At 37.7% G+C, this 19,438-nt stretch overlaps 1 protein-coding gene across 8 annotated transcripts in view; it reads left to right on the forward strand.

The window, feature by feature from the left end:
• limch1a (LIM and calponin homology domains 1a) overlaps positions 1–19,438 on the forward strand; it is a 94,278-nt gene that overhangs the window by 22,814 nt on the left and 52,026 nt on the right. For all 8 annotated transcript variants that reach the window (XM_036583030.1, XM_036583033.1, XM_036583034.1 and 5 more), the window contains exons 2-9: positions 5,092–5,162; positions 7,012–7,081; positions 9,205–9,311; positions 9,622–9,652; positions 9,927–10,037; positions 11,066–11,267; positions 17,641–17,881; positions 18,481–18,657. In XM_036583030.1, coding sequence (XP_036438923.1) covers positions 5,092–5,162; positions 7,012–7,081; positions 9,205–9,311; positions 9,622–9,652; positions 9,927–10,037; positions 11,066–11,267; positions 17,641–17,881; positions 18,481–18,657 — 1,010 coding nt within the window. The remainder of the gene's footprint in view (positions 1–5,091; positions 5,163–7,011; positions 7,082–9,204; positions 9,312–9,621; positions 9,653–9,926; positions 10,038–11,065; positions 11,268–17,640; positions 17,882–18,480; positions 18,658–19,438) is intronic.

Consider the following 19,438-nt stretch of genomic DNA (forward strand, 5'->3'; position numbering starts at 1 on the left):
ATTATAAACTAAATATAAACAATGCTATTACTGTTATATGCAAAAGTTTGGGCGCCACTGCTCCAGTGATGTTTTGTTGGTTTTCTTAGTGAAAGAAAGTCAACACATCCCTTTATAGGGGACAAACATAGACGTTTTGCAAATTTTAGTGCACAATTTCTGTTTAGTTGCTGAGTTTAACATATTGGGAAAAAAAACTATTGTCCTATTGTCCTATTGTCTTTGTCTTTGCTGATTGTATTTGGGGTTAAGGGGAAAACTGTGTATATTTCTTCCAAACTATCACTTTAATCAAGTCACTAAACATACATGCTGCTATTATAAGTGAGGGGTGGCCGAACATCCTTATGTGAGTTTTGGTATTATTACTATGAGGACATCTGCTTCTTACAAGTATAGCCCCCCCCCCACACACACACACACTTCCACCCTCAGCTGTAGGTGAAGGACATTAGACAATAAGTGAGCTCACTGTGCCTGATATAGCGCTCAGCTGTTTCAGAGTCCAGAGGAAGTATGTCTGTGCGTCTTCCTCCGTTTACACTTAAAACTCCTGTTCCGTTCGGTCTAGCTCAGAGCTCTCAGTGGGTCTCTTCTGTTACTTGTTGAGAAGATTGCTTGGGTATTTCCCTGTAACTCTTAAGTGCTCTCTCTTACATAGATCAAACACACACAGATACACTCCACATGCTGCACACACCGAGACTCTCAGGCTCCTTACTACTGAACACAGGCATATCAGTAAGTTGTCATTTGTGTTTGTGTGCCTGTATATACAGTAGTGTGCAAAAGTCAGAGATCGCCCTTCATTTGTTTAATTTCCAATCAAAACAGATGTTAAATACAAGTTATTAATTTTTCACTGCCAGGAAATAAGCAAAAAAACATTTGTGTATTACACAGAATCCTCAACACATAAATACAGTCATATGCAAAAGTGTGAACATTCCTGGTCGAAATGCATGTTTTGTTAATTAAAGTAAAAATAAAAGTGCATCCTTTACATGGAGCAAACCTTGTTTAGTTAACAGATTAGAAAAACAGTAAAACATAAAGTATTGCCATCATTTTTGTGCATTTTTCCCCAAGATATTAAATTGACCTGATAACCAGTACTTGTGCATTACACTGTGAAGAAGTGGGTTCTTTGTAGAGGATGTGTTAACTTGGGCCCAAATCCATTTCTTTTTTTTACCCATGCCCCTTGTTTTCGACTGTCACCTTGCCCCTTGGAACTGAGTTACAAGGGGTAGTGGTTGAAATCTTCCCCACAAAATGGGATGATCATCAAATGGACCATTTAAGGTGGAACAGGAAATTTAGCTGCTGAGACATCAGCATACTACTAGCAATTTGTTATGCTTGTTATGAAGAAAAGGAGCATAATACATTAAAACGACATTAAACTAATGTAAAACAATAGTTATCGTAAATACTAACAGAGAAAATACTCACATTTGTGGGTTTCTTTGGTCGCTTGCACAGCCATCTTGCCGGTGTTTTTTTTTTTCTCATCAAACTCAGTCTGGAGTATGCTTCTGAAAAACCTGCATTTGGAGGGCCATGTAGCTCTAACATGTCATTCTACCCCTCTGTCTAAACAAAAATCGGGACACCCTATAGGCATGAACATGCAAAACGAAGAGGTAAGGGCTAAGTAGTTGGGGCGAAGGGTGAAATGGGGCTGGGCCTTATTTTCACGTAGACAATCAACAAAACATTTGACCAGGGGTGCCAAAACTTTTGCAAAGACATTACCATATAACAATTTTCAGTATTTAATGTGTGCACCCTGTGCCTTTATTACAGCTTCCATACTTATGTGAGACTGACTTTCAATTTTTCATAGAAATCTGCAGGGATACTTTTCCACACCTCCAAAGTTGAGGTCTGGACTCTGGAGTGCTAAAGGTGAACCATTGCCATGATTTCATGGATCTGCATGACATTCTGCAAATAGAATTCAATGATTTAAATCCATTGCCATAAACTATAGCCTTGCCAGAATAAAAAGTAGGCCATTGATGTGATTATTGATGTGAGAGAAGCTTCAATGTCATTGCATTTGGATGTAAATGTGTAAATGACTGATGCTTCAGCACAGAAAAACCCTGTGATTCAGGACAAATTTTGTTCTTCTAAATCAACAAGATGGCAGCTTTATGTTTGATATATATTTGATCTGATCAAAATTACAACATCTCACAACTTATAATAGTTACAACTCAGTGTTTTTTGCTGTATAGTATTTCTCCAGAGATTTGAGAGATTCTGATAACTGTCATTTTCAGTGGCTCAGTGGCCATAATGTGAACATAATGTTCTTCTGTGATGGAAGATACTCACAATGCACTTTGGTATCAATTCAGCAGACATAGTCATAGTAATTATGATTGCATTAAGCCAGATTGTAGTGCCAAAATCCAAAAATCACCAAAATCACTCTGAAATTCTGTTTAGTGATTCTTACACTAAGTGAAAAATGGTAGATGTATGCAATAGCAGTCTAGAATGCTGAGAGGCGTCCATTTCGATCACAACTTATGTTATTTTAGATGTGAAGTAGAGGTCTGCACTCTGCGGGATTCCCGCTGGACCTCACGTCAGTATCTTGCAGTGCTGTACTAATTTTCAGTGTTGTGCGCTGGAGCGGGCAGGTAACCAGCCCACTGTAAAATGATACAGTAAAACAATTCAAATGAATGAAGTGTTCTAAACAATTGTCGAGGCCAGCAAAACACAAAAAACATTCTGTGGTTTAATTCTTGCTTTCTGTTCACTGGGAATAAATGGCATATGTTGAAGTTACTTCACAGTGAGCCTGGTGACCATGACTGCTGTGTTATTTTAGCAGAAAATAATGTATTTATGAATAGACAAATATAGACAGATATCGAATATTGGATGTCAGTTCGTCTTGACAGAGCCAAAATGTTTCATTTGTGGGCAGCGAGCAGGACAAAAGATTCCAATTTTCTGTGGGAGTGGGATGAAATCTTGCAGGAGCTGGTGGGAGTGGGACTGAAAAAACTGTCCCGCACAGACTTCCAATGTGAATTATGGACCTAGCTTGTAACACACTCACAAACTCACTCACTCACATTTAACAAGACTGTCCACAAGGGGGAGCTACTGGCACTCTAGTAACTAGAGAGAAAACAGCCTTGTGTTAGCTAGAGTCTGTTGAGCATTGTGAATGCGTGAGAATTGCATGGTTATTTAGGGTATACTGGTGCTTTCCATCAATGACACTTTGTGTCCTTTACTCAGCTGCCAGTTGCAATGTAAAAGCAATGATCACTTTACTCTGAGATGCTGCTAACCTATCCAAATATACTAGCTGCATTAGCTAATATGCTAGCAACATTTCCATTTAGCTATTAAAGTGCAATATTATTATTCTGTTGGGTGGTGGAACTACTTTTTTGAAAGAGGAAATTGCAGATATTAAAAACATGCAGTGCTCAGGGCTTCTTTGTTTTACATAGTGGAACATGAGGGAGTGTATTACTATGAATAATATTACAGACGTAAATATGTACAGAATTTTCTGTGGCCTTCACATCACTATAAAATTTCATCACAAACTGTTGTATACAAGCATCACAGACACATCGTCAGATTGCAGTGACAGTAGGCCTATATTACCTGTATTGCTCGGACAGAAAACCAGACGTGTGCGGATGTTGAACAGAGGAGGTTTAATATACACAAAGCGGCCAAAGTCAAAAAGAGAAAAACAGAGCTCGTAGTCAAAAACAGTCCAAAAGAAAAGCCCAGGCTTTTCTACTCTAAACTACCTGTCATATGATCATCAACACAGGTGAAAGCAGTCAAAACTCAGGTGATTGTGAGCGCTGATAGGAGCGCCTGTGAGAGTTCGAAGTCACGTGAGACTCCATGGTATCCTGGGAAATATAGTTCTCGTCTGAAGTCGTTGAAACGATGAAGTCCGATGAAGTTCCTCCATAGAGGGAGCCGAATGCGTGACATTACATAACAGATACCAAATTGTACAAAATGCAATACATCATGAAAAAAATGTATCTAATGCAGTGGTTGTGATGTATTGTCTATTTTTATATGTGCTTTCTTCTCAGTTCTCTTACACAACAGCCTGTAGCAGTCGGATAATCTTACCAGTTACGTCTTAGCTCACAGTCTTTGAAAGATTAACTGTGCTCTTTGCTCACAGGTTGCCATACCAGGCAAAGATTTTCTTCTATCAGGCTCTTGTATGCTAATGACAGGATTTTTTCTTACATCAGGACTTCTAAGTTTCCTCAAAGGAAATAATCTCTGTATTGCCTTTTTAGAAACATGCTCTCTATTTTTCTTAGCAACTCATCAGGCTGCCAGTGCAAGTGCTTAAAGCACATTCCAGTCTTGACTGACTGACTATTTACATGCACTGAATGAATCATTGTTGGCATTTGTCTCTGGGAGTTTACAACCAATTTCTTTGTATTGTCTTCTATTGCACCAGACTGACACCGATTCAGCACAGACAATACTTTCTCAAAATAGCTCATTTGGTCATTTGACTCACTTAGAGCTGCCAGTGATAGTACATCATCAGCATATTTTAACAGGCTAGAAGTGCTCACATTCAGCAATTTTAAAGGGGTAAATTGAAAATACTGTAGGCCATAAGGCATACCCCTGAGGAACACCATTCATTAAAACCACAACCTCACAATTACATTGATAAAAACACTTCAAAGACAGTTACAAAATAATGAGTTGATACAGAATATTAGTCCACCCTTAAAGTGACAATTAAGAAGATGTTGTAATAGAATATGCCTTAATAGAATTAAAAAAAGGTGTTAGTTTGATTGCTATACATGTCTGTGCTAACTGTATTACTCAAGAAAAGGGTACCAATAGAAGAACACTGTCGCTAAAATCTTTGATGCTTACTGGAGTGAAATACTACGACTATTAGAATATTTTAATTGTTTTATGATTAATCTTAAGCATAGACTGCAAGAACATCCTTATTTGCTAGGTTTGATTGACCTTACTGAAGAACTGTTGTACTTTTAAGGTTCTACTATTCTAAAACTCTGTCTTCTCTCTGAATGGCAGGCAGTGACGGGGAGAAGCTTTGGTGAGAAGGATTTCAGGAGCGGACTGGAGAATGGCATTCTTCTATGCGAGTGAGTGTTGCAGCTAGTGACTTATCTAAAAAAGTTGTTAAAAATTCCATGATTTTCACTACAAAAGTTATTAACTGTAGTACTTTAACTATTAATTATTAAAACAATTTCAGTGAAGTAAATCATCTTTGAACTATATAGTTAAAAGCTTTTTATTAAAGCTTTTTCAGTGGTTTAAGCCATGGTTCCCAGCCTTGGTCCTGGAGTATTGCTGCACATCTTGCACATTTTAGCAGCATATTAACCCCTTAATGAGTTCAAATGGAAAGCACTAACTGCAAGTGTTCAGTGTAGGTCTTTTATCAGGGTTCGACAGTTGTGGCTTACAGCAGTTAAATGATTGTAAAAATGTAATTGGCTCAATTAGCTCTAACTAAAGAATAAACTATGGAAAATGTTTAAATGGCTAAAGTAATACAAACTACAAACTATAAAACTATTTCAACTATTAGTTATAATACTATTTTATTGACTAGTGTAGTTCAACTATTAACAGTAGAAATGTTTGGCTAACAGAACCATTAGCTAGTGTAATTCAACTATAAACAGTCAAAAACTTATTTTCTAGTGTAATTCAACCAAAAATTCTTGAAAGTATTTCATTGGCTGGTGTAAGTCAACTAATAACTTTGAAACCATTTAATTGGATAATATTTTTTAAAATTAAAATGATAAAACTTTTTCATTGGCTTGTGTCAACTAATAATTATAAAACCATGTAACTGGCTAATGTAGTTTGACTGAAATATATAATTTTTTTTATTGGTTGATCAGCTTATAACTATGAAACTATTTCATTGGCTAGTGTAATTAGCTATAAAAAATAATAATATAAAAAAAAATAATAATATTAGCAGTCAAAAAATATTGACCATCAAAATTCAACTATAAACTATGTCAGCTATTTTATTAGCTAGTGTAATTCAGTAAACAGTTAAAGATTCATTGGCTGGTATTATTAGTAACTATGAAACTATTGAATGGATTAGTGTAATTCACCTCTAAAGAATATTTCATTGGCTAGTGTATTTTACTGGCTAGTGAATTTTAACTGTCAAAGCTATGTCACTGGCTAGCGTAATTCAATGACTATGAAGCTATTTCACTGGCTAGCGTATTTCAGTGACTATGAAGCTATATCACTGGCTAGCATAATTCAATAACTATAAAGCTATATCACTGGCTAGCATACTTCCGTTATGAAAAGTAGTCCGCTGGCTAGTGTAACTCAACTATTAACTATGAAAAGTACTTTATTGACTGTAACTCAACTTCGCAATTAACTGTGCAAGTAAAATTGAATTGGTTGGTACAACTCAAAATACAAACTATGCAAACTATTTAATTGGATAGAGTAATTAACAGCTATTAACTGTTGAAAAAACACTGGCTAGTGTAGTTCAGCTATTAACTATGAAATCTGTTTCACTGGCTAGACTACAGCAGTCAGCTATGAACTGTGAAAACTTTATCTTTTAGCACATGGGTTCTTTATAGCGTTTTAACTATGAACACTATTTCACTGGCTTGAAATAGTTTAACCTACTGTTAAAGCTACTTCATTTGCGAGAGGAAAATATAAATGTTCCCTTCTCTGAGTGGCTCTCTGGGTTTAGTAAACCACATGAAAATTTGGAGGGCTTAATAATTGTCCGATGGGCAGAACTGGCTGTGTTAGGCCTTAGCAAAGCACTCAAATGAGAAGAAACCTCTGCTTTGGTGATTTTTTCTTTTCACCTGAGTGGTCTTGAAAGCTACGCAGAAAGGTTTAAATTACTGAAATATACTCACACAGAAAGTGCACATGCATAACTGTTAAAGAACACAATGTCATACTCTTTAATTCTAGGTTGCTGAGTTCTATCAAACCAGGACTTGTGAAAAAGATCAACAGACTCCCAACCCCCATCGCAGGACTAGTAAGTACTCAGAGTGTGTGTGTGTGTGTGCGCATGTTGGTCATTCATCTGTTGAGTTTTTCTCACATCTCGCAGCATCACATAGCCTGGAAGCACTAGAATACACAATGTATTGAACATTCAATGTTTTGTCAGTAAATGACAAACAATTTTATAGCTCTTTATTTAATTCAGTTAACACTATGTTGACATTGTGCTCTGCCTACGGCATCAAACTGTGCATTCTTATTTGACTCAGATAGCATATGTAAAACATACTAGTGAAGAGTTTAATTTAGTAATGTACGTCACTAGGGCTTAATATGTGCCCGAACAAGTTGGGTCTGGGTCTGGCATGTCCCAGATTGGGCCTGGCCGGGATATTAAACACAAATCACGTTTTCATGCAGTAAAAAGCCTTATTCGGATTGGATCAGTTTATCAGGCAGATGTCTGTAAAACAAATTTAAACGTCTTCTCAGTGATAAAAGTCACGTATCCAGACCATAAAATTACCAAAAGAGGCGTGAGTTTGGGGCTGTAATTTCTACAAGCCTGGATTTTGCGTCACACATGTTCTAAGCTTTATTTGTGTGAATAGTTGATGCTATAGTACATATCACTGCACATATCAGAACAAATCCTCTATTTTTATCGTTTTTTAGTTTTTGACATTATTTGAATATGCCTGTTATCCTTTACATTATGTGCGAATTTCATGATGAATGGACCAAAGGAAATGCCCCAGATTGACTTGGAAAAAATTCTGGTTCCACTGACTTACATTAAAAGTAAAGCAGGTTTTTTCCTTCGCCTGTAAAGTTCTCATTTTGGAGATACAAGGTTTTTGTTCTGACAACATCATTATGACATTGTATAGCTGTGCATGGATAGAAAGTGCTTTATACATGTAGCCACCGTTATAATTGCCCCTTTAATCAGCCTGCGGGATATCCCTTCTCTGGTAGACTTTGTTTCTTTTTCTGCTAATACTTTCCCAGTGCATAGACGATGAAGATGAAGTTCTACCATCCAGACCAAGTTAATAGTTGAAAGACTATCAAAGCATTAACTTTGAAACAAAAATTTAATAAAGAAAAAAGCTGGGATTGTCCTAAATTATTTTATTTCTGGCAATCAATATTTGATATGCTTTCCAACATTACTGATGAATCCTTAGTACAATCAGCCTCACTTGCTTTATTTGCACCACAACGTCTTATTTAAAAGAACAACCAATTTTTATTGTATCTTTTGCCACATTAGTGGCTGGATGACAAATTCTGGTTAGATGGAAAGACAGCAGCCCCTCAGAATTTGCACATCGGATTAGGGGCATGTTGGATATTATTAAGATGGAGAAGATTAATTATATGGTTAAGGGGTCAACTGATAAGTTCACATCGATTTGGCAGTCTTTCCATAGTCATGTTGATGCTTTAAGCTCTGCTTATTTTACAGCTGAGTAAAGATATTGGTTTATATGTATGTAACAAGGAGTCTTTCATCGATTTGAATGTATCTCTGTAGCAGATTGTTAAAGTTGTGTTATCAAATTCAGAGATAAACTTTGTTCAAAGAAAAAATAAGGATACACACACTAGGAGAATAAATACGGGCAAGTAGCAGCGACCACAAAAAAATCGGCCACAAAAAATCTCCCAAAATCTCAGAGATGTGTATCCAGATGGGATTAAATTTATCATATGACCGCAGAGTTTGGTGAAAACAGTAGGTAATTTGGTCTGTAATGTTCTCAGGGGGAGAGGCATGGCCAATCCGGACAGAAATGAAATCATACAGAAACATCTGTAAAAGAAGAAGTTACCCCAGTACCCAATGTAATCTTAATCCCATCTGAATAGGGCTAAAGTGTATATAAAGTAAACAATTTTGTTTATTTAGCTGAATAGCTGAACAGGCTAACATGTGATATTCAGTTAGGCTTTACTGGATTCACTTTAAAACAACAAACAGATTAAAGAAAAGCTCTGCATAGCATGATATTGTTCAGTTAAGTCTACTCTTTGGCATCAAAAATACTCAAGGGAATTGCTAGATTTCATGATTGCTTATATAATAGACAGTGATAGGCCTATACTGGTGTAAGAGATGTATGTGTATGATGAGTGTTTCTGTCCCAGGACAATCTCACCATGTTTCTGAGGGGATGTGAGGAATTAGGACTGAAAGGAACACAGCTGTTCAACCCAGGAGACCTGCAGGACACATCAATACGCGCTAACCTAACGTACGCTACACTGTGTGTCTATTAACCAGGGGTTTCCAATCCCAGTCCCAGTGATCCCTTTCCTCTGCATAATTTTTTGTTTTTTCTCTACTCTACACACCGGACCCAGCTCTGGAGGAGCTTGTTAATTAATTGATGAGTTGAATTAGGTGTGCTAGATGAGCCAAAGCACAAAACTGTGCACAGTGTGGGGTCTCCAGGACTGGAATTGGGAACACCTGTATTAATATATCTGTCAGTGCTTATTGCTGTATACATTGTTTGAAAATCTGACACTGTTCCATCTTCTCCTCTTTTGCTGTTCTTGTAGGGGTTCAGATTGTAGTAGAAAGCTAAAGAACGTAAGTATGCTAAAGTTATATAATCGCTGTCATGAGAAAGGGTAAACAATGGGTGAACATTTTATGGCAAATAGACCAATAAAAATGTTAAAAGCAAACTTTTCCAGTTGTTATATTAACAGTTGATAAGAACATTATTTGCCATTTTGGAAATAGTTACAAATTGCAAGAAAAACAATAGGCATATGCATATTTTATGTGTTTTTATTTGTGTTATTTTTATCGATCATTCATTTTTATGTGTGTGTGACTGTGGCCTTTGCTGTATGTTCAGGTCCTGATCACTATTTACTGGCTGGGCAAAACTGCTAACAGTTGTGCATTTTATAACGGTCCGATGCTTGACCTGAAAGAGTTTGAAGGCCTTCTATCCATGATGAGGAAGGTAAAAAACCTGACAAATATGGCTGTCTTGTGTGGAGCATTAATCATGGAGACAAACCTCCCCAGCATGGGTGGACAATATGATGACACATTATTGTTATTGCGATAATTTATGTCACAATATGCTTTTCTGAATATATCATGCAGTGAGGAACCCTCAGGACCTTCACACCTTAAGAGAAGGTCTAATGATTTTTGGGAGCTAAATTATCATTTAGTTTTTAATTATCACTGTAGTTTCACTGTAGTTATTGTAGTAATGCTTTCATTTCATTGTCAGGCTTTTATAGGAAACAAAACAGTTAAACTCTTGAAATGGCCAGGAGAAAGTTATTCAATCAGTTAGCTAGGAGCTAACTTACTGATAGAATTCCATAGGGGTGTTAGCATGTACATTTATGGCATTTGGCTGATGCTGTTATCTAGAATGACTTATAAGTTGATCGATGTACACAGGTAGGCGAAGGTAATGCCCAGTGACTCTTATTGGTATAAGCTGGCCATGGGTGCTTGCCCAGGCGGGGGATCGAACCCCACTCGGTAGCGTGGAGGTTACCCACCACAATATATCAACCACTCAAGAATTAGCTTTATTGTAGAGTTGTCTTTTGCATTTATGGCCCAAACTAAAGACCTAGCTTTAACAGTCGCAGTTGCCATTGACATCATGGGTATCATCAGTATTTTAAGAACTCTGAACAACTGCACGTATCATTAAATTGCATAGTAACAGATTACAGTAAAAGATTAGATGTCAACTCATTATGCCAATGTATTATTTGTTTATTGTTGGGAAAACAAGTAAAAAAATATTTCCTTGCCTTTTTTAAATGTTTTTTCTTGTGCATTTTGTCAATTCTAACATGTTCACAAACCTCAGAAAGGCTAAATACTGTGATACGTATCATGTAATGTGTTATGATGTTATTGCCAAAATAGCTAACATATGGAAAGTTTTATTCTAAGCAGCATCCTCAGTGGTCCTTGCTCATCATTCCAGTCTCTGCCTATGTGTTTGTCTGTGTGCAGGAGTGTGTGAGCGAGGAGTCAGACTCTCCTAAGCGGAATATACGGGACAGTGGTTATATAGATAATTGGGAATCGGAGCGTTCTGATTCGCTGTCGCCGCCAAGGCACGGGCGAGATGACTCTTTCGACAGCCTGGACTCTTTCGGTTCACGATCACAACAGACACCTTCCCCTGACACTGTTCTCCGTGGCAACAGCGACGGTAAGTTTCCCTTCTCTTGCTCCTTAATCTGTTCAGTTCATTTTGATATCGATTTCGCATGATTGTATTTCATAAAACATTGTCTGAGAAATGAGAATATACAATAGATTGTTTCTGTAACAACGTGCTTTTTTAGGTCCCAGCTGTAGATTTTGTATACAGGTTTAAATTTTTAGCCCAAATCACAGAAAGGATTTTATTAGCGCCATAATTCATTTTTACATATAAATTAATTGCTAAGCTTATAGATTCATGCAATTTATGAATAAATTAAATGTATATATCATGTTCCACAGCTATGATTTAAACTTTCAGGTGACAGAATTAAATGATTTCCTTTGAAACTGCATTGCATAAATGTTAAATAAAAAATAGAATTTAATAATTGTAGTGTATTGCATGTATACATACAGTTATATACAAAAGTTTAAACAAATGACGTTTTTTTGAAATGAAAAAGATTCATCCGATTTCAAAGCACCATATTTTTACAACCGTGAGGCGCCTAGGAACCAATCACATACCAATTGAAAGAGGGGGTCATAGAGTTTCTGATTGTCAGTATGGCAATGAACCTCCAACAGCTCAGAGCATTCGTTCCAAGAACATCTAGTTCCAAGAAAAAGGTCACCAGCATCACCAGATCTCACACTGTGTGACTTTTGTTCCGTCGAGTAGGGGATGAATTTGACTATGTCGTTGATGTTGTCTATACAGCTGAAGAAGGTTCATATTGAGCACTTGTAAAATTACATAATAAACTTTATTCTCACTTAAACCATTTACAATTTACTGCATTGTTCTGTAATGATTTACAAGTGAAATAAATCATTTTGAAATCAGGGGAATCTTTTTGAATCACCCTGTATATTAATCACTGCCATACCACAGTGATTTTTTCACAATATGTTGAATTCAGCAGGTAAACAGTAATTATGTGTTAAATGAGCAGATTTATAGTCAACAAAACATGTCATTTGACCAGAGATGCACCAACTTTTGCATATGACCTTATGTCTGTCCCACATTTATACGTCCTTGCCACAACACTGAGCAAATGATTCACAATAAAGTCTTTTTCAAACGTGAAACAAATCTAGTTTCCATGGAAACTAAGTTTGCCAAAGAGTTGACGTGTGGGAAACCTGATCTTTGAAGAGTAGCAAAGTAAATGTCATAATTTCATAATCAGTATTTTCTGCATGTCATTACTATACAGCCTATAACTGGTGTGTTTTAAATTAGATTTTTTAAAGCAATTTCACATTTATGTTGAATTCAGATGTAAGTTGTGCACTAAAGCTAATGTAGCAGAACATGCTGTTACACTGAAACACAGTGGAAATGTCTTTAACACAATATTTTCTTACTGCAACAGCTCAGAAAACAAAATGCTGTTTTTGTAAAGGGCACATGTTCTGAAAGACTGAACTGTCATCACTTTTTTTAAGTTAAAGCAGTATGTAAACATTGTTGAAGCTCAAAATGTGTCATTCATTCTTCGGTCCATACAGTATATGTATGGAAACTAAGCTACAAAACCATTCATTGTTTTTGCGATGCCGCAGAAATCAAATATTCACCCAATCACCCTAATTTTTACCATTTATACATATTCACCCAATCATCCTACAGCAGTTTAGCTCCGCCCACTCAAGTTGTAGTTATAAGAAGTGTTTCAGTCTGAACTGCTTTTGTGATGAGGCACAATACAGGGCAACCAGTCAGAGCAGCTGATGACTTTTTGGTGCATAAAACCACACAAATGTTAAAGGTGGGGAAAAATAATAATTGTAGCCATAATTGTAATCATAATCTCTCTGTTCATATTTTCTGTCTTCCCATGCACACACAGACACTCATCATATCCAAATGGCCTGTCTAGTCACTGAATCTTCAGACTAGAACAGCTGGCCATGGACACACACACACACACACACACACACACACTTGCACCCACATAACTGACTACCATGAACACACAATCATAACACTCAGAGTGCAGCTGTCAGCTTTACACACCAACATGACACACACAGCTGTTGAAAAATGAGGATATATCATAGAATCTGTGAGATTCACATGAGAATTGTAATCTGTGACTGATCACTTCATCCAGAAACACACAACACTGGGGCTGTTTAATTCCACAAATTTTGGACTTGAGTACAAGTGATGGGAGTCGATGAGGTCGATGAGGTAGATGAGGTAGATTCCAAATGTTGATCCACACAGGAAACTCGGCGTGTGAGTTGTGGAAGGGTGCGTTTTCACACAAAGTGTCTAGACAGTGACAGCAGAATATCTCTTACTATCAAACCATGTGGAATGAAGTCCAAAGCTTTGGAGTCGACTCTCGATTTCCAAAAATCCTGGTAAGGAGAAATTGATTCTGCACAGTAAAGTTTCACAGTAAGTTTCATTGTTTTTTAAAGATCTTTTTGATTTCTTTTAAAGTGAGATTGAAAGATTTAGATTTATCATGAGTTTAATTTAAAAAAACTTTATTAAAATATACGCTGTCTCACAGCCTTGTTGTAGCCACACTCCTGCATTTTAGAGCAGGAAGTGAGACTGCATCCCTGTCCCTCATGGCCACATGGTGAGCAGTTAGATCCCATTGTTTTGAGGTAAATGTGTCCCAAAGTGTGTACATCAGTGCGTAACATTAAGAATTGTCACTGCTGCAACACAGATTTTCTGCAGTTAAGTAAACGTTTTTATATTTTAATGAAAAATACTATGAGTTTATGTGTGTACAGCTGTTCAAAGCTGTGTTTGCTAGTCATATACTAGCATTTTTGATTATTACAAATTACATTACCAAGCCTCTTCTGGTAAACTAGTCCAGCTCGAATAGGGCTTATGTCTCATGTTTATGTCTATGTTTCATGTTTAGCGGAAATCTTTCCAGACTCTCCTCAGGCATCACCAGCTACCCACTTCTGCTGCAGCCATATTTCATTATTAAAATCAGACACTGTTTCTGAGTCAACATTTAGTATTAGTTGAGTAGTTGAGTACTCTTCATTTACTACCAGATCGAAGAAAATCTTTATTAGTAGCAACTAGAGACTAGTAGCAGATGCTCCATTTGTAGGTAGTTATACACAGAGGTGGGTAGTTATGTTTCCTCAAGACTGTACTTAAGTAAAATATTGATGGCTTTGTACTTTCCTGAGCATTATCAAATCATAATACTTTACTTTTACTCAAGTATAATCAGTGAGTAAAGGACTTTGCTTTTTACTCAGTTACATTTTAGCTGTTCATATTTAGTTACTAATTTTATTTTTGGGTTTAAATTTATTATGTTTTGTTGTTGAAAACATGTGTACTGCTTTGTGATCGGTCACACTCAGTGTGGGGGGTCCCATGTTGGCTGGCTAATCCAGCATTGCCTGGTTACTAACGCATTCACCATAGTGTCGCTAATGCTAGCTTCAGTGGCAACAAAATGTTTGGTTCAATGATTCTTTGTTTGCTCTTTTCTAGTTTGGTCATGTGGTCTTACACACTTTAACTGAGATCTTACACATGTCCTCGTTTTCTTCAATTTGACAAATGAGTAACAATTCACTCTTTTCAGCAGTCTGTTGGGAAATTGAGCACGTTTTCAGATTTCCAAATATTCCTCTGCATATTGTAAAGTTTTTCAGAGGTAAAACGGGCACTAAGAGGTTACTCAGACCCCCAGGACCCCCTGTAATTTGCACCTTGGTCACACCTTCGAGCTGTAGCATTTTATTTTAGACCAAAATAATCCAAAAACAAAAATAATAGAGCCTAATCTTCAGTTCCTGTGCTGATATATTCTGGATTTACTAAGACATTTCACTACAGTTCTACAGTGGAGAAAGTAGTTTTTAACTTGATATTTTTGTACATCTTTTTAATTTTAACTGAGTGACTATTTTACCCAATTATCAATACTTTTACTTGAGTCTGGTTTTAAGCTATTCTGCCCATCTACTGTATATAGCAAAGGTCTTTTTGTTTAGCAAAGTTTTAGATGGACCTATTTCATTAATAAAATCAGGCACTGTCCCAGACTAGTCTACATTTAATGAAAATTATTTTAGCAGTAGCAACTAGTGACCAAAGGCTGATGCTCCAATTATAGGTTGTTATACATTGGAGAAATCTTTTTTAAAGTTTAAACTGCCATATTTCAAGACTGAAATAAGGCACTGTCCTCATCTAGTTGACATTTGCCGACTGTGCCGACTAGTGCATATATTAGTTGACTTAATATGCAAGCCGTAGGCTATAGACCCAGACCCAGTCATATCAACACGCACAAGCTGAAGTTAATCAATCGTATCAGGTCCCTAAGGCTGTCTGAATGGAGGTTAGAAGGCACCGTCTCGCCTGATTGCACCAGTCTCAAATATTTATGTGCGTTTTTGTGTGTGTGTATGCAGTGTGGATGAACAGTGGTATTGTTATTTGTTAGTTAGATATGAGTCCCCCTGCTGGCGGTGGTTATAACATGCATTTTGGAAATATGGACAATGAATTAGTTGCCAATATGGCTGGTGTTTGCCAATCTGGCACCTTCCCAGAATAGAGAAAATCATGGTTTTAACAGCCGTTTAACCTACTTGATATCAAGATATCGTCCTGTTAACATCACCCTGTAACAAAAAGGAAAATACTGTTGAAAAACATTATCAGCAACTGTTTCAACCAAAACCCATATTAAATTATGAAACAATGTACATAAAGCCAAACAGCCAATAATTTTGTTTAAAAAAAAAAACAATTGAAGTACAAAACCAACTTGGGATAGTAGGTTATATAAACAGAAAGCAGTGATTTATGAATGTACTTTGACCTGCATTTGAACAAAAAACAGTACAAAGAGAAAATATTTAATGTTTTATCTTATGAACTTAATTGTTTTTTGTAAATGTACACTCATTCTGAAACGGATGCCTGCAAAATTCCAAAAAAGATGGGACATGGCAAACTTAAGACTAGGAACATTGTTAAATGCATCAGCAAAAAAATCCAGCATTTTAAAAGTAACGTTCCTCAGCCAGGGATTTTAGGTATTTCACCCTCAACAGTACATAATATCATCAGACGATTCAGGGAATCTGGAGAAATCTATGTGCGTAAAGGACAGAGCTGAAAACCTGAAGGGACTGCATTAAAAACAGCATTTTTCTGAGATGGAGACCACCACATGGGCTCAGGAATACATTTACAAACTATGGTCAATAAACACTGTCCATCACTGCATCCACTAATGGAAGTGGACTATACTCTGCACAGTGCAAGTCATATATCAATAACGTCCAGAAACACAGCCAACTTCTCTGGGCTCAAGCCCTTCTGAAATGGACTGATGCACAGTGGAAGTGTGTATTGTGTTCTGACGAGTCCACCTTTCAGATTTTTGGAAACAATGGACATGGTGTTCACTGGGCCAAAGAAGAAAAGAACCATCCCGATTGTTACGAGCTTAAGGTTCAAAAGCCAGGGTCTGTCATGGGGGGTATTAGTGGGTAAAAGATTATAATGTAGATTTTCATTTTGGCAAAAATGTGCTCAGGAATACACACATAGATAAACTCGGGTACATGAGATCTGCTCTCCAGTAAAGACTAAAATGGATGAGCTTGTCCAGAAAAAAGAGTGCCAATGTGGCAGTTTGGCATTATTTCGGTTTCCAGCCAAACAAAACTGTGAATTTTAATGTGTGACACTATTTAAGTTACATGCCGTCAGTGTAGAATATAGTTATCATGATAAATAGCTAGTACTTTTGAAGCTAGCCCAGTTAGTAATTATAGGGTAGTAATATCACAATCACCGAAAAAGCTGTGTAATTCTCGTGTGGAATTTCATAACTGAGTTTGGATCACAATGATATGGTTTATTACCAATTCTGTATTTGTCTAAATTTACGTCATCATCCAAGCTTAGCCAATGGTCAGAAACTAGGCAAGTATAATTGGTCTCGTTTTCTCTGGCTGTGTAGGATGACCCTCCTACTTCTTCCATCCTTCAACTTGATGCTAACTATGGGTGTCTGTTGGCTAACATAACAGAATTAGCAGTTAGAGTTCTCCTCTAGTCCTCTATGTTGAAGCATGCAATGACGTGCAATGACGTGTGTTAGCAGCCGTTTAAAAAGATGTAGTAGTAGCGCTTCATGTGTCTCAGAGGAAGCACATGCTAGCCTTTATTCTCCCAGTTTGGTAGCATCATGTGGTGGGGGAGACTTAGCTAGCAGGTTAAACTGAATGGCACTAAATTTGGCGGTGGCACCCCTAGTGGTCTGGTACCTCTGGGTGAATGCATCAGTCCTGGGTTATGAAAATTAGCCCCCAGTTTATTCATTTTGTGTCTTCTTTTCTTTCAGACTCGGAGGGTGACGGTGGTCCCCGGAGGTTACCAGACGTGCGCAAAGACGACATGTCTGCCCGCCGGGTCTCCTATAAAGAGCCTCGCGCCGCGTTGCCCTTTAACCAGTATCTTCCCAACAAGAGCAACCAAACCAACTACATCCCCGCTCCATTGAGGAAGAGGAGGAGTGAGCGAGAGGAAGAGTGGAGGAGTGCCAGCAATGCTACTTCCCCTGTCGGAGGAGAAAGACCGCTCAGGTACTGTTAAATGAGTTGAGGAATGAGAGGTTGTCTTTCTTTTGGGAGAAGAACTGAAGATCCTGCAGTTGGCTACAGTCCATGCCTGTCCAGTTTCCAATTCATTTCACTTGAACTCAATTTAATTTCATTTGTACTTCCAGCAATAGATCCCAAATAGCCTCATAGTGATGCAGAGGACTATTGCTACTATTACCCGTCCAGGTTGTTTGGATTACATCATTTAATAGAACTGATAAAAGACATAGATTGTGGAAATATTGACAGTTTTCTCCTTAGCCTAAATGTAGTCGATTAGCCAAGACATGATTAGAGGTTGAAAATCACTTCTTCAGGTTTGCAATGCAACATTCGGTGCCAAATTAAAGATGCAAAAATTCAGACACTGAACATGTCTTGGTCTGATTGACTACATTTTGGGGCAAGAGGAGAACTGTGTTTGTATTTTTTACTAAACTATTGCTGCACAAGGTATCAAGCATCTGTCCGGGCTGTATGAACAAGTATTAGCGCACATATACATCTTCTAGGCCTTCATCCACCTTCCATCAGGCTTGGCCTAAAACACTTATGGTTTTCTCTTCTGCTGTGTGTGTCAGAGAGGAGTGTGTTGGGGTATTGAGAGATGGGGGTATCAGCCCCAACGCCCAGAAAACTGTCACCTGGGCAGTTGCAAAAGGGGCAGAGCCTGAGCTTGGGGAGGAGGAGCTAAAGAAGATGAGAAAGCTAGAGAAGGCGGGGATTAAAGTATTGCCTGCCACTGTGAGATATAACAGGTTAGCAGCTGCCATCGTGTGTGCATAGAATGGGAGTTCACTCACCAATGAGAGTGCATGAATGTGAATATGTGTCTTACCTCTCAGACAAAAATGTATTTATTGTGTGTATTATCTCCTCTAATATAGCTAAACAATAGTGGTGGTGTGTGTACAGAGCTGTGTGTGCATGTGAGCTTTTTCAACTCACCGATGTAGAGTGTGCGTGAGGATCCAAAATACTTGAAATTTACAACATTGCATGGCAGGTCAGAAAAGCAAGGAAAGGGGAATAAATGCGCAGGACACTGATAAAACAGCTGTGGCCAATGATTACGAGGGGCTTACAGACAGCACACAGGTGACATAGGCACCACTCATACGTGGCCATAACAGGCATCCTGTGTGATCCGATCGTAAGTGGACAGTACAGGTGTGAACAGGGTCCAGTGCATCTCGGAGACACATTGTGATCCAGTCATCCCTGAGGTGGTTAGGGAAGCCTAAAGCATCCTGATGCATCCCTGACCATTATGAACTGTCATCACCGCAAAAGTGCTTTGTGTAGCTTCTTTCCTTGTTTCCACTCATGTTGGTTTATAAGGCTATACGTCTCAGGGTGCACTTAAGATCAGTTACATTCAGCTATGTACAAGGAGACTTAGAAGGTTTGCCTGCCTACTTAGTTCTCATTTGTGCCTTATCTGAATGCATTGCCTGCTGTTTTATCAGACAACTTATGAGTGCATAGAGGTTGTTGTATGTCTGTTATGCTTATGACTCTAGCTGTGCTAGTTCCTTG

This window comes from Colossoma macropomum, unplaced genomic scaffold (genome assembly GCF_904425465.1).
Source record: "Colossoma macropomum unplaced genomic scaffold, Colossoma_macropomum, whole genome shotgun sequence".
In the NCBI taxonomy this organism is placed as follows: domain Eukaryota; kingdom Metazoa; phylum Chordata; class Actinopteri; order Characiformes; family Serrasalmidae; genus Colossoma; species Colossoma macropomum.